Source organism: Pseudochaenichthys georgianus, chromosome 24, assembly GCF_902827115.2.
Source record: "Pseudochaenichthys georgianus chromosome 24, fPseGeo1.2, whole genome shotgun sequence".
NCBI classification, from domain to species: Eukaryota; Metazoa; Chordata; class Actinopteri; order Perciformes; family Channichthyidae; genus Pseudochaenichthys; species Pseudochaenichthys georgianus.
The window spans coordinates 25,936,224-25,963,408 of NC_047526.1; the positions used below are offsets into that span (position 1 = coordinate 25,936,224).

A 27,185-nucleotide genomic window follows, 5' to 3' on the forward strand; every position below is an offset into this window, starting at 1 on the left:
TGAATGTTGTTTTACAATCTGATAATGTACCTTAAGAGTATTCATTATTTTATTGGAAAGCCTTATGGAACTAGTTGCCTTTGTCCCTCCACACATACGTATAGAGTGGACTTTGGAGCTTCAACAGTACTGTATATCATTACAACATGCCCCCCAATACGGAACAGCTTTGGTACAAAAGGCAGATGAGGAGGTTGAGCCTTTAGTCTCGTCTGAGTACTCACCCAAGGAGTCTAAAGGAGAGTTGCAGAGAGCCCATGATGGAGAACTCAAAGCTCTGTCTTTTCCTTCTACTAATCACAATTACTTTGTCTTGTAAGTATTTTGAAATAACTTTGTGTTGTTTTTAATGGGGGATACTATGCATGTAATAGTTTAAAAGCTAACCAACCTAAGTGGAAACTCTGAAGATGTTTTCTTCAAGGAGGAAACAAACATTTTATCAAATGTTCATCTTGTTCTTTTTACAGATGCCCAAGAGGAACAGGAAAACTGCCTGAGTAAGTTTAATTTATTTTCATATTTTAAGTACACAACCTGAACATAATGTAAATGCCAATTGCACTGCAGCTGTCTGACTATACATCGTCAGCAGTAAACTGAACTTTGATGCTAGCACATGCATATAGATATTTTTGGGGATTAAAACCCTTGATAATGTCTTATCCATGCAAGACTTTTTAAAACTATGGCTGATTTGCTAAGACAAACTGCTTTCTGACTGGAAAGTACTGAAATGTAATAATGAAATAATTTACTTTTTACTCAGTAAACCAAAGGTACAAAACCTCCCACAAGTATGAATACATTTACGAAGCAGAGTCCTTGAACGCTATCAATGGTGCTTCACATCTCAGGAATGGACCCAAAGCAACTTGCAAGGTACATGATACAGTGCTTTAGCAGCTACATTTCATCATCATTTATCTTAGGTCTATTTAATGTAGATCATTTTCTGTATACACTATATATAGAGGCTAAAATGATCTTTTAAAACAGGTTTCGATTGAAGTACCTCAGACTTGTAGTTTCATCGTCCGCACCACTGGCTGTAGCCTGAGTGAGGTGGTCGATATGGACACAGAGGGCAACCCTGTGTTCGCTCCTGCAGCCAGCTCTGATGCCTTTGCTGCTGAAATGGAGAGGTGAGTTACATATAAACGTCTCCAGTGAATCCAGTGGCATATTAATACCTAATGAAATGAACCACATTTGCTATAAGACTTAATAGTGAAAGTCTCACACATTTTCTGCAGATATCCTCTGAAGGTTGTGGTTGAGGGAGTTCACGATGTCAAACTGTACCCCGAGGAAGGTGAGACAACAACCATCCTGAACATCAAGAGGGGAATCATTTCTGCCCTGGCTGTGCCTCTGCTAGAAGAAGACAAGAACAAGAACATGGTACATTCATTAGAGAATGCTTTGAAATCTGCATATTTTAGTAGCACCTTCAAAATATATCATGTTTGTATTTAGGATTAAATAAAACTGCATGTAGTACATTCACATTTTTTGTCTCTAATCATCTATTTCAGCCCACCATCCATGGCAAGTGCAAGACCCAATCCACAGTCAACGCAAGAGAGGACATCGCAACTGACATCAGCCTCAACAGGGACCTGTCCAGATGTGACAAATTTGTCCCACTGAGAGACCACACCAGCCCACTGGCACTTATCTCTGGCATGGTAAGATATCCAATTAGCTGAGGTAGCAACATGAACCTTTCAGATAATCAATTAAATTCATGAATTAAGTATATTTAATTGAAGTGGTATGTGGGAGGATACTATTCAACTTAACTTTGATTAATTCACTGCATTAATATGATCTTTTTTTCAGCACTATCCTCTTGCCCAGCTGGTCAGAAGCTCACAGGCCTGCAACTACAAGTTTGACAATGCGGACAAACACATGACCTCTGGCTCATGCATTGAAAACCACATCCTCATTCCCTTCTCTCACAAGTAAGTTTAACCTCATACCAGACTCTTAAAAGTGTTTTGTCATATAAGTGACACACTGATATGTCTTGTACAAGAGGTCAACAGTATTGTTAAGCATGTTTTTCTTTCACCAGTGGAGAACATGGAATTACCAACGTTGGAAAGCAAGAACTGACTCTGGTTCAGGTCTCTCCTAGCAATGAAAGAGTCTTTGACCACAGTAAGTCCTTTGTTTAATGTGTATTCTTTCAAAATACATTTGATTGATTCAGAAAAGCTTTCAAAGAAGCTAACGGTCACATTATAACTATGTTGGTATTGTTTCACAGGTGGTATTGTGAAGGGTCTTCACATGGACGCTGTTGAGGACAAGAGTGCTATCCAGGATAAAGATGCAGGTCTGAACCTCCTGAGAGAACTGGCCTCTCTGCCCGAGACTGAAGGTGAAAAGAGGGCCCACCTCTTCCACGTGCTTGTCAGTATGGTCCGTGGAATGAAGATCGAGACCCTGAGTCCCGCCATTCCAGAGGCTCTTGAAGTGTCCAGTGCCCTGACCTACCAGGTTTTGGCCCAGTGTGGAACCCCTGAGTGCAGCAGTGCCATCATGCAGATCTTCAGGACCTTTGACACTTCCTCACTCGAGGTTGATGCCGGTGTTTTTGCTATGGGACTGGTGTCCAATCCCTCTGCCCTCCTGATCAATGACATGCTCGAGATGGCCAAATACAAGCCCAGCAAGCCCATCATGTACGCCCTGAGCAATGTTGTAAAGAGGTGAGTGAAGTTAACCCCCCTTTATTCTGTATTCAATCACTGAATAATGTTTCAGCAAACATGTTCCCTCTTTTGATTATTAGGAGAGCAAGCTTTGAATTATAATATTATGTATTTTGTTTCTGACCAGGTTTTACAAAGCTGAAGGCAAACTGATCCCTGAGATTTTCGCTGTTGCTGAGTTCATGGGTTCCCAGTTGGGTGACTGTTCTGGTGACAAGGACAACACTTTCATGACATTGAGAGTGCGTAACATTTGCTACGGATCAAAAGTAAAATAACATAAAACACCAATGAGCACAAAACTAATATGTCCTTTGATTCCAGGTTATTGGAAACATGGCAGCAGCTATGGGAGCTGCTGGTCCTGCACTCAGATCTGCTGTGATCCAGTGTGTGAACCAACCTGCTGCTTCCCTGGCTGTGCAGCAGGCTGCCATTCAGGCCTTCAGACTGACCCCCGTCCCAGAGGAGGCAAGTCAAATTCATTCAAAGGTTTGACAAAACGTCTAAATAATTATTTCTACCTTTTACTAATTATATTGATGTCTATCTTTTACAGGGCAGAGAGATTCTCATGCAAGTGCTTTTGGACGGCGCAAGCCCAATGCAAAAGCGTGTTGCTGCATATCTGGTACTGATGAAAGACCCCCAGCCCACTGAACTGGCCCAGCTGGCTGATGCCCTGCCCATTGAGCAGGACCAACAAGTCAAGAGCTTTGTGATCTCCCACATTACCAACATTTTGTCCTCAACTGAGCCAGCAACCCAAGAGTAAGTGAAAAGCAGTTTCAGATTTATATTCAAATGTCACACATTTGTTGTTGTACAACATGGTTAGTACATTTCCCCATTTTATCATTATCAGATATGTAACTGTAATATTTGTTTTCTGTCCTTCAGACTGAGACAGAAGATCCTTGATGCACTTCAGGGCAATGAGGTCGGGACCCCTATGGACCCCACCAAGTTCTCTCGCAACTACAAGATTGGATCTGTGGAAGGCAACATGTTCTTTGAGGGTAGCAGCTACTTGCCCAAGGAAGTCATGCTTGAAATGACTCTGAAGGCATTCGGCTATGACATCGACATGATGGAGGTAAACCTTTTGAGCTGTGTTTTTCCATAAACTAGGAACACAATGTTCTGAGGTCTGTAAGTGTGTCATGTCATAATGTTCTTCACCCTAACAGGTTGGTATGGAGGGCAATGGCTTTGAGCCAACTGTGGAAGCCCTGTTTGGAAAGAATGGATTCTTCCCCGACACTGCCCTGGAGACAATGTACTTTGTCTCTGAGAACATGCCACTCAGAGTCAATGAGATCTTGCAGAACATGCTCCCTGCTCTGAAGAAGGACAGGAAGAAGAGACAGGTATTTAGAAAAATAGTTTTTGTATCAAAAGTATAAATGATGTTATTAGTGATCATTTCTTTGGATTTATACCAACTGCAATGAATTAAGTAATATAGTATGGACTTTTCTGTTTAGGCATCACATAACCTGGTGAGGGAGATTGGACGCAACCTCAACAAACTCGTAAAGGAAATGAAGACAGCACAGTCTCCCGAGGCGATGGTTTACCTGAGGCTGTTGGGTAATGAGCTGGGATATCTGAAGACCAATGAAATGGAGGAGCTGGCCTACTCTGCTGCCATGATGGTTGACAGCATGTTCAAAATGTTCCCAACTGATGTAAGGACATTTCTTTAAAGAGCATAGTAGAAACAATGCTTTCATTCCTTGTTCCTTGTAAATTGTTAAAATGTCTGATGTGTATTTGTATTTGCCACAGATCATGAAGGCACTGATGACCAAGGCTGACAACACAATCTTTGCCCACTACATCTTCATGGATAATGAATTCTTCCTGCCGACTGCCACTGGTGTGCCCCTGAGGATTACAATGTCTGGAACTTTCACGCCTGGCATCAAGGGTGGTCTTCAGATTGCCCGTGACATGGTAATTATTCATAAATGTGTTATAATGACACAAGTATATATTTTATGATAAACCTGATCACCAAAGGTCTTCTCCTTTCTCCTATTTGCCCACACAGAGCGAAGTGACCTTTATGCCCTCCGCCGGCATTGAGTTTGTATCAGAGATTGGCTCCCACATCCCTGAATATATCAACTCTGGTTTAGAGATGCATACCAACATTTTCCACGAAAGTGGGCTTAGTGCAAAGATCTCCATGGAAAGTGACAATGTGAAGCTGACCATCCCTGCTCCAACACGTCCTACAAAGCTCATCAAAATTACGTAAGAAACAGGAAAAAAATGCCTTGCGACTCTGCTTGGAAAGCAGCAACAATATGTATACCTGTATTACAACATTTTAAAGGGGACAATATTGTTTAACAAGATGGAAAACAGCTGTATTTGTAGCTTAAGTGCAACTCTTTTTTTGTGTCTGTAATAATGGCTTTATTAGAATAATGAGAGGGATCTTCAATCTTCAATTTATTGTTTTCTAAGTTTTATTCTAACTTATCTACCCTCAACATATAGAAACACCTTGGTGGCAGTGACTGGATCAGAGGTGAAGACCATCCCCCCTATGGTGATGGACAAGGTTGATGTTAGCGAGTGCTCTCCCTTCTTTGCTGGAATGAAATACTGCACTGATCTTCAGTACACCGATGCTTTCTCTCACGAGACAGCCCCCTTCTTCCCCATCACAGGAGACAGCAAGTAAGCAAGACTTTCTAAACCACCGGCACATAATTCTCTTTTGTTTAAGTTACCTAACAATATTGATTAATTAACTGAATTATCTAAACAGATTTGCTGTGGAGCTCCACCCCACTGGTGAAGTCACTGAGTACACAGCCACCATTGCCTACGAGCTTTTGAGAGAGGGAGAAGAGGGACGGCAGAAGGTTGACTCTGTGAAGTTTGTTCTGAGGGCTGAAGGTAGGGGCAAATATTGAAGGATCTTTAGGGCTTATCAATAGCTCAATTTGAAAAAGCCCACATTAAGTGCAGTTAAGATATATTAACCTTTTGGTTTTTAAACATCAGGTGCAGAGCCCACTGAAGCCAGAGCGATCATGAAATATAACAGGAGAAAGAATGTCATCACAGCTGACATCCAGATCCCAGACTACGATGTGGAGGCTGGACTCAGGCTGGGTGTTGTCGATGGAAACACCAAGGGCAAAGGAACTCACTCCATTTCTCTTGACCTCATAAACAAGCACATCCCTCAGCTCTCTCTGGTTGGCCGTGCCAAGTAAGAAAAACAACATAAATGCTCATAAAATAACATATATTTCACCCTCATCCTTGAGATTCAGCTAACTCTGTCCTTTCTTTCAGTTTGAAAGAGATGAAGGAGGCTATGCTGCAAGTCCAACTTCTTGTCCCCTCAATCAATGCTGATGCCACTTTCACAGCTAACATGAAACGTGATGAGGAATTGAAGTTGGAACTTAAAAGTGAAATCAAGGTTATGGCTGCCACATCTGAGCAGAAAATCGCAATGAAATATGGTAATGTTACTTTCAAAGGGCCCTTTTTTCAGACTATGACATAAGACATGTTAAAAGTGATTTACTTCTTAGACAGTAGCATATAAACCAGTTTCGCATCCTAAATGTAGCTACATATGACAGTGTCAGAATTGTTGGTAAACGTGAACAAAGTGTTGGTTTGTTTGCTGGCATACTTTTACTCCCAGAATGATTCAAATGTTAGGATTAGAGAAATATTTCCTAATTTCTCTGGATGTAATATATTGTTCTCTATTTTTACAGATGCCAGCAAGTTTGAGGTTGAGTTCAAGTCCGATGTGAACACTGAGACAACCAGCTTGCCAATTGCTGATATGGTAGATATGTATGGCAACCAACTTCTTGACATACAGGTTGGGCAGACTGAAATGAAAGTCCGTCAGATCTTCAATAGATTTGCAGAGGTATGAATCTCGGATTTAACACTTATTTACATTGTTATTTGTTAAATGGTTGGTCATGAATCAAACACTGATTGTCACTTTTTTAGGAAACAAACAACTACATGGAAAAGCATGGTGATGCATTCCATTACATTAAGGACTTCAGAGTGCCTGATATGCCTGAGATTTCCCTGCCAGAGACACTGTTCCTCAAGACGTAAGTGTGAAAAACTACAAGGTAAATGTTTAAATTATCGTTTTTTCCCAAAACATTTATGCACTTTATGTTTTTTTTACAACAGCGAGGGAAAGGCTGTCTACCACTTCAACAATGAGCACTTCAGCATTGCTATCCCTCTCCCTCTTGGAGGAAAGTCAACAGAAGAACTTCACTTCCCACCAGCCTTGACCACACCGAGCGTGTCACTACCCCAGTTTGGACTCGAGATTGTGTCCATGGAAATTCCCATCCCAGAGATTGTTGTTCCTGAGAGCCTTACTCTGTCCATTCCTCTTTTTGGCAAAGCTGAGATTTCAACTTTGATGAAAAGCAACCTATATGAAATGGAGGCCTCAATGGCTGCAGGCAAAGATATTGTTGATACACCAAGCTACTCTGCTAAGTTTGATGTGAGAGGAACCTCCCCAGTTGACATCCTCTCATTTACGATGACAGGTAATTAAAAGTGAATGTCATTCATGATTTGTTATTTGATATATGGCTATCATTAACTCGAAATTAAGTGCTGTTTACTCTTGCTTGAGGAGTGTTCAGTTGGTCTTCAACTTCCAATGATGTATACAAAGAAAAAAGTTCTAGATTTTAGATGTAATGTTCCCTAATGAAATAATCAATAGCTATTCATCTTTAAATCATCATTTTTCCTTTTGTGTTTTATTTAGGCTCTGGAGTGTTGGCCACTACTGATTCCATCAAGGCCCATTTGGAAAGCTCTTTGGCTCATAAATTCCTTGAAGCCACTGTTGTTATCACTGAAGAAGCAACCTTCACAGACAAACTTAACCTGAAATCAAGCAGCAAGATTGAAGCCAAAAGCCCACTTGGTGTTCATTTCATCCTAGGCCACGATGGCACAACAGAAATGAACGCTGAAGAAATCTCTGCCCATAGCGACTTTAAGGGAGACTTCACTGCTGGACCAATGTATGGCAAGACCATTTCAACCCAGTCATTTGCCATCTTCCCATTCAGGCATGAAGCAAAGATCGATTCTACGGTTCAGCTTGACTCCACACTTGTCAAGGCCCAGAATACAATTGCAGCAACGCTTGCCAATGGTGAACTCTCAGTTGTGTCTAACACCAATGCCTTTGAAGACCACTTGACCCATGTTGCTGAGCTTTCATTCAAAGACAGCAAGCTGTCACTGAAATGTGATGCAAATGCTGTTGTTCTTGGCATGAAGATCCACAACCAAGCTGAAGCCTCTGCTGGTGCTGATGAAGTTGTAATGAGAATGGAGACAAATGGTGACCACACTGAAAACCGTGTTTACTCCCTGCTGACTGCCTTCCTTGATGTCAATGGTCTGGCTGTGAATAGCGATGCCACCATAAAGCTCCTTGAGAATGAGGCTACCCATAAGGCTACTCTTAAAATGAACAAGAATGGTTTGACCACAAGTGGAACAAATACCCTCCAGAGCCCCCTGTCCCTGGAAAACACCTTCAATGCTGGGCTTGATGCTTCAACGGCTACTCTATCCATCGCCAACAAGGCTGCCATACGTGACATCAAGGTTGATAATGCCAACACTTTGACCATTACTCTTTCTAGCCTTGACTTCAACTCAAAGGCTGAAGCTGCTGCCAGTGATTATGCATCTTACACTCATGATATCACCATCAACCTGAAACCATATACTGCCTCTGCAAATGTTCATAACAACCTGAACGTTCTGGCTGCCAACTTCATTAATGAGGCCCAGCTGCAGGCAGAGCTTTACAAGATGGATCTGACTGGAAACCTGAAAGCCGTCTATGGTGAGGAAGAGATCAAGCACACCTATCAGGTCAAATATGCTGATATGACAGCTAATGCAAAGTGCAGCACCATTGGAACACTTTTTGGAACTCACATGAGCCACAACACCGAGCTTGAGGTTGTCGGTCTTGCTGCAAGGATTACCAACGATGCTCGCTTCAACTCACAGCCATTCCGCTTTGATCACACCATCCGTTGCAGCATTGTTCCTTTTGATTTCAACCTTAATGCAATCTTCAATGCTGATGGAGACATGACCATGTATGGAAAGCATAGTGCCCAGCTCTATAGCAAGTTCCTCCTTAAAGCACAACCCCTGGCTTTTGCTAGCTCACATGAATGCAGAGCATCAGTAAACCAGCAGCTAGATAACGGTTTTGCTCTTGAGACCACATTAGAAAACAAGATGGATACCGTTCTGTCACCCCAAGAGCAGAAGACCAGTTTTAGAATGAAGTCTAAATTGAATGAACACGCTTTTAACCAGGACATGAGTGTTTACAACACTGCTGAGAGAACTGGAATTGAAGTTTCTGGCACTTTCCTTTCAAACCTGTTCAATGCAGAGTCCACAGAGAACCAGGAATTCACCATCTCTTCCTTCCTCAAGTATGACAAGATCACAGAATGTCAAATAATTCTGTTTCCTTTCATTGAAACTCTCCCTGCATTCTTGGAAAGTGTCAAGGTTGTTGTTGTGCGTGTGGCAGAGGCACTGCAAGGCTTCATCAACAATGAGGAGATAAAGGCTAAACTTGAGGCTCTTCCCCAGTATGTAAGTGACTTTGTTTCTCAACTAAATGTAGAAGACAAGGTCACTCAGATGAAGCAGTATTTTGATGATTTAACCCAAGAATATGTCATCTCTATGGAGGACGTGGAAGCCTCTTTGACAAACCTGAAGGTTACTGTTGAGAATCTTCTGGCTGATCTGTCAGTTTACATCCACCACTTTGCTGGTATGTTGAAAGACATTATTGTTAGTGGCAATCTGCCCGAGACCCTCATCCAGAAGATCCAGGAACAGCTGCACGCCATTAATGAGGAGTATGACATACAGGCAATGGTTTTGCATGTGATTGATACCATGAGGGAGCTGATCCAGCAGATCGACTTGGAAAAACTCACGGGCAGTAGCATCTCATTCCTGCAGGATTTGGATTCCAAATATGAAGTCAAGGCTAAACTACAGACAATCATGAGTGATGTGAAACAAATTATTGAGACCTTTGACATGCAAAAATGTGTTGTTGAGCTGAAGGATTACATTTCATCAATCGAATTCAATGCTTACATTGATGCACTTGTGAGTCGGATTCCTACTGAGATTTTCAATGAAATTGTATTTTCCGTTAAGGAAATTATTCAGGATCTTGACATCCTAGGAAAGATCAACCATTTATATGCCAAGATAAGGGAGCTGATTTTAAAGTTTGAGGTTGACAAAAAGGTCCAGGCTGTCTTGGAAAAGGCTGTTGAGTTCATCCATCAGTTGAAAATTGAGGAAACAATCAGTGCTGTCGTCAACAAGGTGAAGGACGCAGACATTCCTACCAAACTTGTGCAAGTCTTCCAGGATGCCATCAACTACTTGAAAACAACTCAGGTTGAGGATATCATTCACCAGCTGAATATGCATATTGAAACTATTGTGCAAAAGCTCAGGTCATTGGAGTATAATGACTTTGTGGATCATGCCAATCAAGTTATTGCTGAGTACACTGTTTACATCAATGAGCTGATCGGGGCTCTTGAAATCCCCCAGAAACTTGAAGCAACACGAGACTTTGTCAACCTTGTTCTTTCATCATTCAGAGGATTTATGGAAAGCCTGAGAGAGATCAAAGTTGCAGAAATGATTACATACGTTAAAGAGGTAATTGATAAGTTTGTGCTGGACAACGTTAAGCCCTTGGCTGAGTTCATTAAAGAAGAAATTACAAATCTGAATATCAATGCTGCGATTACCACTTATCTGGACTTTGTGAGCAAATACTACACTAGGGCCATCACCAAGGTCACTGAGGTGTTAACCAGTATGGTTGAGATGATTAAGAACATGGCACCTGAACAAAATATCATTAATGAGATTCAGCAGATCGTTGAGGGCCTTATTGTTGAACTTAAGAAAGCTGAGTTGAATATTAGAACCTTCACCCTTCCTCTCACTGATCTTGTTGTGCCCTCTGTAATGCTCAGCATGGATAAACTTGGACAGTTTGAAATCCCAACACAGCTTGACATCCCGGAATTCACTATCTTGGGACTTTATACCGTACAAGCAACCACTATTTCCTTTGAGGACATCAAGCAGAGAATCATTGAACTTATTGAATTCATTGGACACTTTGAGATCAAAATGATTGATGTGGATGCTTTCTTTGGAGACCTGACCATGAACTACCTTCCTTCCATGCCTGAGATGTCCTTCCCAGAAATCAGCCTTCCTGAGATCTCATTCCCTACCATTCCACAGGTTCCTGTAGAAAAGCTTGTTAAGTCTCTCCAGGTTCCTGAGATCACATTGCCAACCATTCCAACTCAGATTATGGTCCCATGCTTCGGTAAACTCTATGGTGAGATCAAATTCCAAACTCCCATCTACACCGTCAAGACTTCTGCTGAGTTCCAGAACTCCACTGAGAGTGAAATGACACCTCAATTCACTGGATTCCTTACTTCCCTTGCCACATCTCCAAGTTTTGAGATTCTTAATTACAAACTAGACTCCACTGCTCGTTTGGAAATCGCAGAAATGGCTCGTGTTGTCCTTGCAGAGACACTTAAGTTCAGCCATGTTAATCTTGAAGTTGAACATCAGGCATCTGTAACTCTCTATGGCCAATCAGCCCAGGTCCAGGGTAAAACCACAATTAAGGTTATCACTAGACCTTACACAGCTGACTTTATGAATACAGCCTTTATTGCTATGGAAGAAGGAATGTCTGCATCTCTCGATACAACTTACAATCATGTTGTGGACCTCCCAATTGTCATGGTCAGGAGTGAAGCAACAGTTACCCAGAAAGCAGTTGCCCGCCAAGTTGGGTACACCCTCACTCTAACAGTGGACAATTCAGGTGCTGGCAAAATCAATGCTGATGATGTCACCCACAAGAGCAACTTGCAACTGACAATCAATCCCAGCACTGTCACTCTAACTTTCTCCGGTGACACAGACTCTACCATCTTTAAAATGAAACAGCAAATTACTGCTGAATCTGACACCCTTTCCTTCTTCAAGTTTAATGTCCGCAATGAGGCAGAGGCACCAATCATCAAGAATAGTCTGATGGTGGCATCTGGACATGTAAACCTTTATGATTTGAAGGCTGAGCTGAAAGCAAACCATGACACAGAACTGTATGGCAAAATCAGTGGAGTCCTGTCCAATGGAATCAACATTGTAGTCCGTCCTGTTGAGCTCATCTTTGATTTCCAAAACAAAGGAAATGCCAAGGTCGACATTTTTGAAAGTCTGATTGCTAAGATAGATCTACAGAATGATTACTCAGCCACCTTAAAACCTAACAGCCAAAAGATTAACACAGTAGCTCTGGCTCGTCTTAATCAGTACAAAATATCCTACAATTACACTGTTGACAATAATCCACATGATGCTGGGATCTTTGTTGCCATGGAAAGTGAGGCCAATCTTGACTTCCTGTCATCCCCCATCAGCATTCCTGAGTTTGACCTGCCATTCGTTGACTTCCGTACACCAGAAATTACTGATCTGAATGTGTATGAGCAGACTGGATTGAACAACATTTTGACTACAACTGAGCAAACTGTGGATGTGGATGCCAAGATTGTTTACCATAAAAGCGAGGCTGCCCCCCTTGTTGATATGATGGGTCTGATCCAGATTCCCTCTGTTGGTAACCTGATCACAGAGCTGTCTGTCAAGTCTGCCATTTTAAATCTGAATATTAACGCCGGACTTTATGCGGAAGAAGATCTTGTGTTCCGTCTGGGAGCTACCACAGCCTCTGTGTTTGAGGGTCTTAAAGCCAAACTCGATGGAACCACCAGTCTAACTACCAGGAGAGGAATCAAGTTGGCCAATTCCCTGTCCCTTGAAAATGCTCACATTGAAGGCACCCATGACAGCACCATCAGCATGAGTACTGAGACTTTTGAAACAGCTGTCTCTGTGTCTACTGTTGCAAAGATTGCCCTGCCAATACTCAACCTTGAGGCAAACCAACATTTGGTTGCAGACACCAAAACCAATGCTGTCTCCACCTTCAGGATGACAGGTGATTTCAACCTCCCTCTGATCAAGGCTGTTGGAAAAGCAGAGGTAGACCATAGTCTGAAGCTGGAGGGAAGCTTTTTGGAGGTTTCCATGGAGTCAACAAACAAGGCCAACATGGATGGCACAGTGCTTGAGAACTATCTCCTTTTGGGAGTTTTGGATAATGACTTCAATTTGTATTTGAATAATGATGGTTTACGCTCCACCTCCAAGATTATTGCTGATGCTAAGCTCAACCAAGGTACCAACAAAGTCATTGAAATGGATGTAAATGAGAATCTTGCTGTTGAAGCCTCCCTGAGTCGTGTCTATGCAGTGCTGAAGTATATTGGCAACAACGAGGCAAACTTGCTCAGTTTTAGCACCAATGGGAAGCATGTGGTCCAGGCTACCATTGATCTTGCCCCAGCTTCTTCCTTGACTGCTGATATTGAGATTGATATGTCTCAGCCAAACACCCTGGGGGACCTCACCATCTTTGGGAAAACTGTTGCTGAGGTGACAGCCGCCAAGCAGAAGATCTCTACCAATGGCAAATTTGTGAGCCCACTGTACACCACAAACGTGGCAGCTGAAGTAGAGGGTGATGGTCATGTCTTCACAGTCACCCTAAAGTCCTCTGCCACCTCTGTCATTGTGCTGTTGGACTATGACATGGATGGTGAGTTGATTTAAATTCCTTATTACTTGTATCTGTTTTGTTTTGCAAACATTGTTGTGCTCCAACTAACAACATATTTATTTCACTAGGTTCTATTGCTGTCAACTTTGAAAATGAAGCTCTGAACATGGTCAGCAAAGTTGTCCTGACACATGCTGACATGAACATGGATGTAAATCATGCTATTACCCAAGCCTTGAGGTAAAATGTTGTCTTTGTTTCACAACATATTAGGAATAATTACTTCTGATATTCAAGGTTTAAATCATTCACTAGTTAGGAGAAAGCGCCAATCTACAGGTTTTTTTTTCTTCTTCTTTCCAATGTGTATAAAACAGATTGATTGTTTTCATGATACCAGGTCAAAAATAAATGGTGGCTTTTTATTTTAAATGCTTTATCTCTCTTTCAGTTACTCTCACCACACCCTGAAAGTGGACATAACCAGTCCTACATTCACTGATGCAAACCTTCGTTACGTTGCTGGCAAAGATGGCATCAGTGCATCGGTATCTACCCCTTCAACTGGGTTCATGGGCATTCAGTTCAATGGCAGAGTCCCATCTCAGATGAGTGCAAGAGTCTATGGTCGTTATCCTGTAAGTATCATTAACATTACCTTTTTGACATGGAAAATGAATGCCAACATTTAAAACATAGCTAAAATATGTAATTTCCTTCCATTAAACAGTCTGCCCCGGAGGATGATGTTGAAGTCCTAGTTATCAAATCATCCTCAATGGACACTGATAAGATGAACCTGCAGATCGCCTACAACATGGAGGCACCCAAAGTCGTACTCTTTGAACTCAAGACCAGAATCCCTTCCATCATCTCTGCATTCACTATGTTTGCTGACAAGTACCAGATCACAAGCAACATGGAAGAGTTAAGGAACTCTGTTGTTAACCGCATCAGTGAGGCCTATGAAGCTGCAATCAACTATGACTCACAAATGAGCCAGCTGTCAATCTTCTTCAGGAACATCATTGTCCAGTACCAGAAGACTGTCCAGGTATTTATTGATGCTGTCGTCAAGGTCTTGAGGGAAACCCAGTTCAAACTGCCTGGGTCTGATGAGATGACCAGCCTCCCTGAAGTCCTCAAGAAGCTGACCAGCAGCATTGCTGCTATGCTAGATTCTACCTTCCAGATTATCTATGAAAACATTGAGGTCTCCTTTAACGCCTTTGTTGAACAGATCAGCAGTGTGAAAATGCGCATGCCAGTTGGTGATGCAATCACTGGAGGCCAGATCCTGGATCAGGTTAAAACAACTTTCAAGACCATCTTTGCCGAACTGGTGGACTTTGTGAAACATATGGAGAGTGTTGACACAATGCTACAGAAGATTGGTGAGACCCTTAAGGCTATTGTTGAGAAATCTCAGGAGTTTGTTGACTCTGTCAAGTCTGACTATTTAGATGCAGTGTTAATCTACATCAATGTCCCTTATGTCAACTTTGTCACAGCCTTAAAGAATGTTGTTGACCACATCTCTGCCTTAAATATTGAGCAGCTCAACCACTCAGTCGAGTACATTATCGACATGTTTGTTCATGTAGTGGACCAGTTCAATAACACTGTTAATGGTTTCCTGCAGCAAGCTTCAGCGGACGCTCAAGCGTACATAAAAGTTAGTGAAGGAAGGCTTGAGGTTGACCTTCCATTTCCCTTTAAGCATTGAGGAACCCTCACATACTGAGTCCTAAGTCCATATGAAACACTATCATCTGTTCAAAACATGTTCCATGTATGGACAATTTACTCGTTAACCATATTTATAACAATGAGTTCAACAGTAACACCTGTTTTTCATTTTAAGTTGGATGGTTTGTTGCGTACAAATATTGAAAATGTAACATTTTACTGAAACTTGCCTTCCTGCAAAGAGTGAAAAACATCAATAAAAAACATTAATCCAATCTGTAAATGTCTGATTGCTTGTTTTGTGAATTGAAATGAATTTCACTGAATATTTTAGCATCATGATTCTAGACTTGATTTTTTGTTTTGACTGAAAACTGAGTTTCTGCAAGAATGACCAATAAGCTGATTCAATTAGATAGTAACAATAGTTTGACAATTATTACAACAATACAAGAAATACTCAAATAAGTTTATCAAATGAGAAACATTGGGACCCAAATAAGTTAAATAACCATTACTAAAACACCTTCAAACACCATCTAAAAACATAAAAAAGAACAAGACACAAAGTCTTTAAAATAAAATCATCTTTCAAGTCAAATAATTTCTGCCAAAAGTTTAGTAATCAAAACCAAACAAGAGCAAGATCTATTGGACATTTCTTTTTTTAAAACAGAAACATTTCAAATGATTATCTTATTGAATTATAAAACAATATTCTAAAGAACAATGAATCCAAAATAAATTACTCACCAAATGAAAAACGTGTAGTATTGAACAATAATTATATAATCATTAGTACGAGTAATAGATAATAAGATAGGGGTGGTGGTGGCGAAGTCGATAGGGACTTGGCTTGGCAACTGGAAGGTCACCAGTTCAACTCCCGACAAGACCAAGTGCTACCGAGGTGTCCCTGAGCAAGGCACTGTTCCCTACTGCTGTTCAAAATGGCAGCCCACTGCTACTAACACTAGGATGGGTCAAATGCAGAGAAACAATTTCCCCACGGGGATTAATAAAGTATATCCAAGATATGTCAATGACAGAGCAAGGAGTGAAAAGTTAATGAACAGCATCCAATCCCTGAATGTTTAAAAGGCCTGTGGATTTGACAGCATCTTAAATGACATGATAAAAAATTCTGACCTACCTACACTCAAACATTACATGTAACTGAACTTATTAATACAATTGTATTTAAATACAACCTAAATAAGTACAGTGGTATCTGTACACAAATTGAAACCTGGGGGAAACGTTTTGCAATACTAAGAATAAAATACTTTAGATTTATCAAAGATCACAATTATTTCACTTAATACCATATTGGATTCTTACCAAAATGTGACCAAATACAGTATATGTCCTACCAATTTCACTTCTTATTTAAAATACAAAAGCATGAAATGCAATAACATAAAAAAGAGTGATTCCCATACCATCAGGCAGACATAATGTGCTTCAAGCTAAATTCAGATAAATCCATCCTCAGCCAGCTGGTCATGAAACTCTGTCTGGACAACCTAACAGGCACCAAAAAGCCTCTGCATCACAACACCAGCCAAATCAAAACAGACCAAAATATCAACCACCAAAAACAAAGCTACATCACAAATTGTATAGAAACAACAAAAACCCATAGAAAGTTTAAATGTTTTCTGACACTAAAAATAAACTGTCAACAGCTAAAAAACATAAGACTAGAGACCATCATTGCCAAAGTTGACCAATCCAACCAGTAGCCTCTGACTCTCTTACTATCCTTACTTCCAGCACCCTTGCTCATTACATCAACAAATCTATGTCTCATAGAAAACACATAGGGTCCTTCTCAGATCGATTAAATGGAATCCTTGCGTCCCTCACTTGCGTCGTTTCCCTGCGTTTAGTCCCTCCAACCATGGAAGCATGGAGAGACGCAAGGAAACCACGAGAAGCAGGGAAATGAGTTTTAAGAGCAATGGGACGTCCTTTCCTCCGGAGCATCACATGAAGCGACGTCCGTTTGTGATGACACCGCACAGCTGATATCTGATGGCAGCTCTGTCCCCATTGTTTTCACACACACCCCCTCCTCTGTTAGTACACATTTACTGACATATACATTTGTATCATCTGTTATTTCATGTATTTTCTTCACTCCGCTGGGAAACTGCTCTCATGTCAAGAAGCATCAGATCAGTGCATGCGCTGCATCATCCAATCAGTGAGCGATACACAGTAAGGGGGCGGGGCGAGTATCTGTGGATTTCATCGGAGGATGGTCTGGTGGTTCCTCGGTTATCGCTCCTCCATTATCGCTCCTCGATCTTCGCTCCTCGGTCCTCCGGCAGAAATAAGCACCATGGGACGCTACTCAAGATGGCGCAGACAAATCAACTTCCGGTGATACAGAGGACCAAGGAGCAAGGTAATGAAAATAATCGACCTGAGAAGGACCCACAGTCCACCCACACCCATTGACTCATCACTACACAAACACTGACTAACAAGGTGAAAACTATACCAGCTTCAACACTGTGGATTGTAAAAAAAGTGTTGATTACTCAAGGAGAAGGATCTGCATAGACTTACTGTAGAAGAGTTCTGTAAAGATTTCAATTAATGATGTTACTTGTAATATTTCCTAGCTCATACTAGGGCTTTCACAACTACCAATATTTACTAGTCGACAAGTGTAGTGACCACGATATCCATTAGTTTTTTGTCCTTTGTTTGTGATTCACTCGTGGGGCTGACCGCTTGTAGTTTGAGAGAAAAAATATAAATGTCCAGATGCAATTGAAAAGTAAGATAGTTTATTCCAAAAAAGGCAAAAATAAATAATTGTTTTTAAACAAACTATTTGTCCTATAAACTAATATTTTAATGTTAAAGGCAGAAGAACCAAGCTGTGACGCTCCCAACCAGCAAGGTCTAAAAACTGTTTGCTTCAGTCAGCCACACGGCTGCAGCACCTCTCCTTTTATGCTGCAGCATCTCGACCTGCAGAGTAACGCACTCAAATAAAATAATAAATAATATACACCACAGAATTTCAGGTTATGTACTGTAAAAAGATAAGATGATATAATCTAAGGAAATGGCTCCTACATAACCGGCCTCTAATTGTATTTTGGAGTACCACAAAAACAATTATCAAATATCCAAAAAAGGAGCCTATACAGTCCGGATTTCTATATCATTTCATGAATCCAGTCATCTATCAATATGAGTTGTGTGGTGTTACTCATTCTGTCTACATGATATCATCGTGCAATCAGCGGAAGAAGACTCTTTGCTGCCGTCACTCTTCACATTCTAACAGCAGACAGATCTTGGTAATTGGCCTCTCCAGCACACTCGTCTGTGTTTTAACTTTGACAGCTCGAACCAGTCCTTTAGTGTCTGCCATAGCTTCTAGCACTCTTCCCAGGATCCAAGAGCTACGGGGAGCAGTAGGGTCAACTACCATTACTACATCTCCAGGTTTAAAGCTTCTCTTCTCCTTGCACCATTTCTGTCTTTCTTGCATGAGGGGTAAGTATTCCCGGCACCAGCGTTTCCAGAATAAGTCTGCCATGTATTGCACCTGTTTCCATCGGCGTCTTACGTACAGGTCCTTCTTGTCAAAAACTCCAGGGGGCAGAATTGGCTTGGTTTTTAAGAGCAAGATGTGATTTGGGGTTAGAGGCTCCAGGTCTTGAGGGTCATTTGAAACTGTTGTGATTGGTCGACTGTTCAAAATTGCCTCTACCTCACATAAAATTGTTTGTAGCCCTTCTTCATCCAAAGTCTGCTGCTTCAAAACAGAATAGAGAACCTGCCTCACAGACGTTATCAGATGCTCCCAAACTCCTCCATGGTGGGATGCTCCTGGGGGGTTGAAACTCCACTTTATGCCCTTTTTCAGCAGAGTTTCCTGAATTCTGTGCTGGTTCAGAATGGAGAGGGCTTCCTTTAACTCTCTCTGAGCTCCAACAAAATTGGTCCCATTGTCAGATCTTATATGTTTTACTTGACCTCTTCTGCATATGAATCTTCTCAAAGCGTCGATGCATGAGTCTGTATCAAGTGAGCTGGCGACCTCAATATGCACAGCTCTGCTTGTCATGCACATGAACAGCCGTACCTCTTTAATGTGGCACGTCCTCTTTTGACTTGAATAGGGCCAAAGTAGTCCACACCAACATTGGTAAATGGAGGCATGTCTGGCTTTCCTGTGGCAAGTCAGCCATCTTCTGCTCTCCAACTTTGGCTCTTTGTCGTCTGCACAAAACACAATCTCCCAATATTTTTCTTACAGCAGAGTTGGCTTTGATGATCCAATACCTCTTCCTAACTTCAGAGAGGATGTGGTTTCTTCCTCCATGTCCAGTTCTTTCATGCATGTGCCTTAATATGAGAGTTGACACATGACAGTTTTTTGGCAGTATGACAGGGAACTTAGTTTCTTCTGACATAGCTGCCCTCCTCAGGCATCCTCCAACTCTTAGCACTCCATCCTTTAACACTGGATCAAGCTTGTAGAGGCTGCTTGTCCTTTTGACACCACGTTTTGTTGTTTGCTGTGCTGTCATTTCCTCTGGAAAATACTGTCTTTTGGTTTGGCATATGATGGAGTTGTCTGCCTTCTCAAGATCTTCCAGAGTAATGGTCTGTCCACCCAGTGTGGCCTTCATGTTTTCTATTTTCTGCTCAACATTGCTTTTGTTTTGAGCATCGGTGTTGGAGTCATTTAAAGTGGAAATAAGCTCTTTTCTCCTTTGAACGAGCAGTTTCAAGCCTTCTTTGAACTTCAAGATCCATGCTACTGCAACTTTCAGTTTTCTCCAGCTGGAGAAATGCATGAGTAGCTTGCCGGTAGGATTTTCTGTGACTATAACTGTGTTGACAATAGCATTGCTTTTGAGAATGTTGAATACAGAGATGTTAGCATCAGTAGCTTCTAAATGGGATTGCAGCTCCAAAGTTTCCTTTCTTTTCCTTAGTTGCTCCCTTCTTCTATCTAGCTCCTGCTCCTCCAAAGCATGCCTGGTCCTTAATGAAGTTAGTTTTGCCATTAGTGCAACTTTCTCTGCTTCTGCACAGATGCGAGCAGATGAACTTGATGAGCGTTCACTTCTTTGTTCACTTCTTTGAGATCTTTTGGAGACTCCAGACACACTTTCCCAAAGAGAATCCTCCTTTCCTGTTGCACTCAGACAGCCATCTTGTCACAAAAATAATAAACCCGTCAATGCTAGTCAATTTTACGGAGCCCCTAAAGGGACATGAAAAAAAAAATTAAAAAAACAGGGAGAAAAAAAAAAGTCAGGATAACGGGTTAGTATCTCGTGCGCACGAGAAACGAATCCGTTATCCTGACTTTTATTTTTTTGAGAAAGTTACCGATGCATCAAGGAGGAAGTGGAACACGAGACAACCATGTCATTGCAGACTGTTATGTTTACGTGGGGAAATGACAGTGCATACATTATTTGAGATATATATCGTACTTAGACTTCACTTTAAGGACATTTCGGCCAGGGGTGTGTGGTCACTCCAGGAGGCAGCGGGACGTGTAACTCAGAGAAGAGCAGCACCAGCGCTCAAAGAGCTTTTACGCACCGCCTACACTGTGTTTACCTTCATTGAACAGCTATACATGATGGGCGGACTGGGACTAAAAATCAGCCCGGGACTCGCACCCAGCCCAGCCCACATAAACTGTCAACGGGCGGCCCACTTCGGTACCGGCCCAATGGGAATCGTCCCGAACGTCCCGATGGCCAGTCCGCCACTGGCTGTGTGTGTGTGTGTGTGTGTGTGTGTGTGTGTGTGTGTGTGTGTGTGTGTGTGTGTGTGTGTGTGTGTGTGTGTGTGTGTGTGTGTGTGTGTGTGTCCCCGTGACTCTCAGAGTACCTGCTGCCCCGCAGCTATCACACACACACACACACACACACACACACAGCCAGTGGCGGACTGGCCATCGGGACGTTCGGGACGATTCCCATTGGGCCGGTACCGAAGTGGGCCGCCCGTTGACAGTTTACGTGGGCTGGGCTGGGTGCGAGTCCCGGGCTTAATTGTAGTCCCAGTCCGCCCATCATGTATAGCTGTTCAATGAAGGTAAACACAGTGTAGGCGGTGCGTAAAAGCTCTTTGAGCGCTGGTGCTGCTCTTCTCTGAGTTACACGTCCCGCTGCCTCCTGGAGTGACCACACACCCCTGGCCGAAATGTCCTTAAAGTGAAGTCTAAGTACGATATATATCTCAAATAATGTATGCACTGTCATTTCCCCACGTAAACATAACAGTCTGCAATGACATGGTTGTCTCGTGTTCCACTTCCTCCTTGGTGCATCGGTAACTTTCTAAAAAAAAAATAAAGTCAGGATAACGGATTCGTTTCTCGTGCGCACGAGATACTAACCCGTTATCCTGACTTTTTTTTTTCTCCCTCTGTTTTTTTCTTTTTTTTTTCATGTCCCTTTAGGGGCTCCGTACAATTTTGATTGAAACCAAGCTTCACTTTCACGTTTTTCTTCTTCCTCGTTTAAATATGTGATATGACAAGTGTGAGTCTTTAAAACCTTCCGTCAAAGCATTATATTTGACCATATTCTCCTGCACTTCCGCTGCATTCATGCGGTCCTCCGTTAGCTCCTTAATAATGTTGCTTCTGCGCGTAAGATGTCCCAATCTGGCTTGTCTGGATAAACGCAGGCTTGAAACATCATCCCCCTCCACTTGGGTTTCAGTTTGACTCAGATTGGCCACAGCTACTCCAATCAGTTCCTTTTCATTCATTTTGCTGATTATTTTTCACTTTTATATCAGCATTTATGAATCGGCACACTTTAGAAAGTTATTTTCAAATAGTTCAGTAGTGTGTCTGCTTGCACCGTTCATTAATTATATTACACAGCGGACATCCAAATTAAATAATTCCCTTTCAATGTCCAACAAAGTCACTCCAATAGTGCTCCTTAATTAAGATATATGTCTTCCTTAACGGAATAGTTCCAATCCATCCAGTTTTTTCCACAATTTGTACACTTTTCAAACTTCTGAACTTTATTCACCCCTGTGGCATTTCCTGGTTTGCGCAGTCTCCATTGTTCCTTTGTCTGGATGCCGCTGCTCCTTCACAAACTTTTCCTCCGGTTTTTCATCCAAAAGCAAGTTTTTAGACTGTTGTAGTGACCACGATATCCATTTGATTTGTTGTCCTTTGTTTGTGATTCACTCGTGGGGCTGACCGACGAATAGACGCTTGTAGTTTGAGAGAAAAAATATAAATGTCCAGATGCAATTAATGATGTTATTTGTAATATTTCTTAGCTCATACTAGGGGTTTCACAACTACCAATATTTACTAGTCGACAAGTGTAGTGACCACGATATCCATTTGTTTTTTTTCCTTTGTTTGTGATTCACTCGTGGGGCTGACCGCTTGTAGTTTGAGAGAAAAATATAAATGTCCAGATGTGATTCAAAAGTAAGATTGTTTGCTTCAGTCAGCCACACCAGTTCAATCAGGAGAGACATGATGTATGGAATACATATTTATTATCGGTCACATTATATCAATGAAACATAATGATGACAGTTCATAACAAATTAATGAAATGTTGTTTTGGCGATTAGGCCGAGGTTTTTGTAGGATATCAATCGGGAAGGGAAGAACCGTTTCCGATGAACCCCCCTGGGTCTAGACACTGGTGGTGGTGATAAGTGGTTAGGTCCGGTTGGAAGGGAGAAGGTTAAGCTTGGTCCTGAGTTCAATCAATCGATCAATCAATGTTTAGTCATATAGCCCAATATCACGAATGTTACATTTGTCTCAGTGGTCTTCACAGTGTGTACAGAATATCAGTATGACAATACGACAACCTCTGTCCTTAGACCCTCACATCGTACAAGGAAAAACTTCCGAAGAAAACCCAGTTTAAAGGGAAAAATGGGAGAAACCTCAGGGAGAGCAACAGAGGAGGGATCCCTCTCCCAGGACGGACAGACGTGCAATAGATGCCGTGTGTAAATTGAAAAGATAATACATTTGCAACATAGGTAGTCCAAATGTTTGGAAATGCATGTGTGTGCATGCATGGAGTTGAAAGCAGGAGGCAAAGGGGTGGAGGAGGGTTGTGCGTTGACACCTGGAAGACAGCTGATAGAACAGGGGAGAGCATATATAGAGGGATTAACAGGTGTGATCATTAGGCTTGTAAATGGAGGGGCGTGATAGGTTGGCTGAGGAGTGGCGCTCCCTGTCATTTAGATGCAGGGAGCAAGTATTGCCATGACGAGCAATACGGAGTGTTAGGTCTTCCTGTCTGAACTTGCGCTAAGCTTCATTTCAATCAGGAGAGACATGATGTATGGAATACATATTTATTATCGGTCACATTATATCAATGGAACATAATGATGACAGTTCATAACAAATGAATGAAATGTTGTTTTGGCGATTAGGCCGAGGTTTTTGTAGGATATCAATCGGGAAGGGAAGAACCGTTTCTGATGAACCCCCAAAAGAATGAAGTATGAAGTACTGAATGTGAATAATCTTACCTTGTGGGATGCAGCGGAATCTATGGATGGAAAGGAGAGGTTAATACATGTGAGGATTTAAGCGACTGATGCCTCCCGGGCATCCTTCCTGGACGTACAGGGCTTCCCGGACGTACGGGGCATCCCGGAGGGGGCATCCTGGACGTACAGGGCGTCCCGGACGTACAGGGCATCCTGGACATACAGGGCATCCTGGCCGTACAGGACGTCCCGGACGTACGGGGCATCCCGGGTGAGCGGGGACTACCCGGACACACCGAGCGACCCGACCAGCGCCCCGGGGCACCCGGAACGTGCGAGGCTTCCCGAACGTGCGGGGCAACCTGACTTTAGCAGGGAAACATTATACGGACCGGAGGTTTCACGACCCGGACATACGGGGCTTCCCGGACGTACGGGGCATCCTGGATGTACAGGGCATCCCGGACATACGGGGCATCCTGGCCGTACAGGGCATCCCGGACGTACGGGGCATCCTGGACATACAGGGCATCCTGGCCGTACAGGGCAACCCGGACGTACGGGGCATCCCGAGCGAACGGGGACTACCCGGACGCACCGGGCGACCCGACCAGCGCCCCGGGGAGCCCGGAACGTGCGAGGCTTCCCGAACGTGCGGGGCAACCTGCCTTAGCAGGGACATGTTATACATACGTGCTGACATGCTAAGAACCACCACCAGTTATATGCATACGTACCAATTTGTTAAGGTTTGGAGAGACCTTTGGATAGCCAGCACGGCATTGAGGTCGGGGCGAATGTAGGATGAGAAAGCGGAGGAGGACCACCGTCCGAGTTGTTGCAGGGATGAGGATGAGACACCTTGATTAGCAGCGGAAGTAGCTGCGCCTATTCTAAAGGAGTGCCCCGTGTATAGAAGAGGTGATAACCTGGATTTAATGAGGACTTGTTTTAAATAGACATTGGACTGTCGTTGCGTTAAAGCAAAATTCCCTGAGATAAGGAATAATGGTGAGAGAGGATTAGAGGTAGGTCTAAGCCGTAGGAACTTGATCATGGCCTTATAAGGGCAGAACTGGGAGTCGATGCGGGCGGCGATGACGGAGCAGGCGCCGCCGCATTTGGAGTGTTTAAGATATAAACTAAAGTGGCTAGCGTGAAAGGATATGTCAGAAAGCTGACGTCTCGATTGGAATCGAAAGTAAGGGAAGCTGTGGTAAATTCGCCTGGTCTGAGAAAGGCATAAAAGCTAGGAGAAATAGAGCATCGAGTAGTGCATCGATATAAGGGGAGAATAACCCACTTCTAAGTTTGGAGAGCATGAGGCGTAAAGTGGAGAGTGTAATAGGGCGTCTCCGGTCTAAGACGGGGGAAAAGTTTTAATGAGACCTTTGAGGATGAGTTTGACTGACTGGTTTGCGAACAGGCTGGGAAAGCCGGGATCGGAACGCGAACGTTAAACTGAACTCCTGCTAAGAGGGCCCGGATGTATTGGGGTTTGAGGTGGTGATCAGTGGCGCAGTAGCACATGAAGGCACACACGGTGCAGATGAGAACAGGTTTAAGTGTGATGCCTACGGAAAAGCAAAACGTCGCAAACGTTCTCCAAGCGAATCATATGTTTTGAGGGTGGACACGCTAAGCCCTTCCTCATAAACCTGCTGATTCGAGGTGCCTTTTTAGGGGGCTTCTATTTAAGAGAGAGAGAGGAGATGCAGGGGAGGAATCCTGACGGGTTGAGCGCTGGCTCCTGGGCAGAGGTTCCGGAACGTCTTGTGGGCTGACTGTGGTGATCTATGGATGAAATGAGAGATTAACATGTGGATTAAACAATCGGCCGGAATCACTGCCGGGCTTACTGTACATCATAAGATGCTGACCCGAAGGTCGACGGCCGGAATCAGCGCCGGACTTACGAGAACACTACCACTAAACAACGGCCGGAATCGCTGCCGGGCTTACTGTTTTCTGCTGGGCTTACTGTACATCATAAGATGCTTGACCCGAGTGCCAACGGCCGAAATCAGGCCGGGCTTACGTACTACCACTAAACAACGGCCGGAATCGCTGCCGGGCTTACTGTACATCATAGGATGCTGACTCGGAAGTCGACGGCCGGAATCAGCGCCGGGCTTACGTGAACACTACCACTAAACATTGCCGACACGATGGTCGATGACCTGCGATGCAGGGTTAAACATGCACAGATGAACACTACCACTAAATGTATAAATACCAGGGAAGAGAGATCTTGGATGGCCGTCTGGTTGTTGTAGGGATGAGGAATAATTACCTTGATTGCGGCAGGGTTGCTGCACCTATCCTGGACGAAGCCCTGAAATGCTATTAAGACACCACCACCAGTTATATGCATGTTTACCATAGGTAAACTGAGAGATCTAGGATAGCCGGCACGAGTCGATGTCCGGGGGAAGAGGGAGATGTAGACAATGTAATGCAGCTGTTAGCTTGAGTACGATGATACATGAATGTTATACCCTGGCTTATCGTAAGCCATGTGAGCATGAACCAATATAAATGAGACAATATGCGCAGCATAAAATGATGTATGCTTAGGTAAATACTGAAACATGACCCATGATATGGGACTAGCTTAATTAGCAGTTTAATTACGCCACGGTGAGACATAGATGCACTTGATTGGTGATTAGACTGTCTTCTATCATCTTACGTGAACTTCTCTTCTCTGCAGGTGTGGAGGAATGTACGATATGGGTGGTAGCAGACGTTTTCATTTAGTGAACTCTGTGTGTTGCTGCCAGCATACATGACACCTGACGTGGAAACGTTACTCGTGGATGGGGCTACAGAGCTGCTAGACAGTCGAAAACGGTGCATTCCTCTGTCTGAATGTGCTGCACTTTTGATAAATGTTTAGACAAAAGCTAAACTCTTATTGCACTTTTGGCAACTAGCATTCTCCACGTCGAGACGGGTAAAGTTTAACCACACCTCGGAGCGCGTTCTCTCCGCCACCTCCGCAGAGTGCTCCGCTGCATGTAGCAGCTGCGTGTGTGTAAACTGCCCCGCCCCCTCGCACGCAGACCGGGGAGAGAGATCTCGTCTGATCGAAAATACATCATAGACGCATTTGTTTGTCTTTTGCATATTAGAAATAAGTTGGCGCCATTCATTTCAGGTAACGCTGTGTTGAAGCTTGAAACTGCGTTAGTTACTGAACATTGTAATGGGTAGTAATTACCCGACTGCATTAGTAATGCAAGTAATACGTTACTGAAACTCCATACTGTAACGCGTTACACCCAACACTGCCTGGAACTCACCTTACCCCTCTTGCCAGCGCTACTCTGACGCCTATTTTAGAGTGAGGCGCAGGAGGAAGTAGCTTCAATGGGATGTAGCTTGGGCCCTGCCTGCCTGCAGGAGGGGTTGTGGTTTGAAGCCAGAATGGGTAAAGCTTCGCATGCGATGAGGATCCATTCCGCGTGAAGCCGGAAGCG

General features: G+C 43.0%; 1 protein-coding gene across 1 annotated transcript; it reads left to right on the forward strand.

Moving 5' to 3' along the window:
* The first annotated feature begins 204 nt into the window (after positions 1-204).
* On the forward strand, positions 205-15,476 carry LOC117440142 (apolipoprotein B-100-like). Its single transcript, XM_034076409.2, has 28 exons — positions 205-315; positions 471-500; positions 770-882; positions 1,000-1,145; positions 1,257-1,404; positions 1,539-1,691; positions 1,846-1,970; positions 2,084-2,169; positions 2,279-2,723; positions 2,854-2,968; positions 3,051-3,197; positions 3,286-3,497; positions 3,627-3,822; positions 3,917-4,096; positions 4,214-4,417; positions 4,518-4,685; positions 4,783-4,988; positions 5,238-5,420; positions 5,512-5,642; positions 5,751-5,961; positions 6,048-6,220; positions 6,485-6,645; positions 6,732-6,841; positions 6,927-7,300; positions 7,528-13,551; positions 13,641-13,752; positions 13,964-14,150; positions 14,243-15,476. Exons 1-28 carry the CDS (start codon positions 258-260, stop codon positions 15,236-15,238), a joined length of 11,394 nt encoding a protein of 3,797 aa, XP_033932300.1. The 5' UTR covers positions 205-257; the 3' UTR covers positions 15,239-15,476.
* Positions 15,477-27,185: the final 11,709 nt, after the last annotated feature.

Bases quoted from the DNA above. Each gene is read 5' to 3' on its own strand.
- LOC117440142 (XM_034076409.2), top strand. From the start codon at position 258: ATGATGGAGAACTCAAAGCTCTGTCTTTTCCTTCTACTAATCACAATT. The intron at 1,971-2,083 runs GTAAGTTTAACC...TTCTTTCACCAG, and splicing joins CTCATTCCCTTCTCTCACAA to TGGAGAACATGGAATTACCA. The intron at 3,498-3,626 runs GTAAGTGAAAAG...TCTGTCCTTCAG, and splicing joins ACTGAGCCAGCAACCCAAGA to ACTGAGACAGAAGATCCTTG.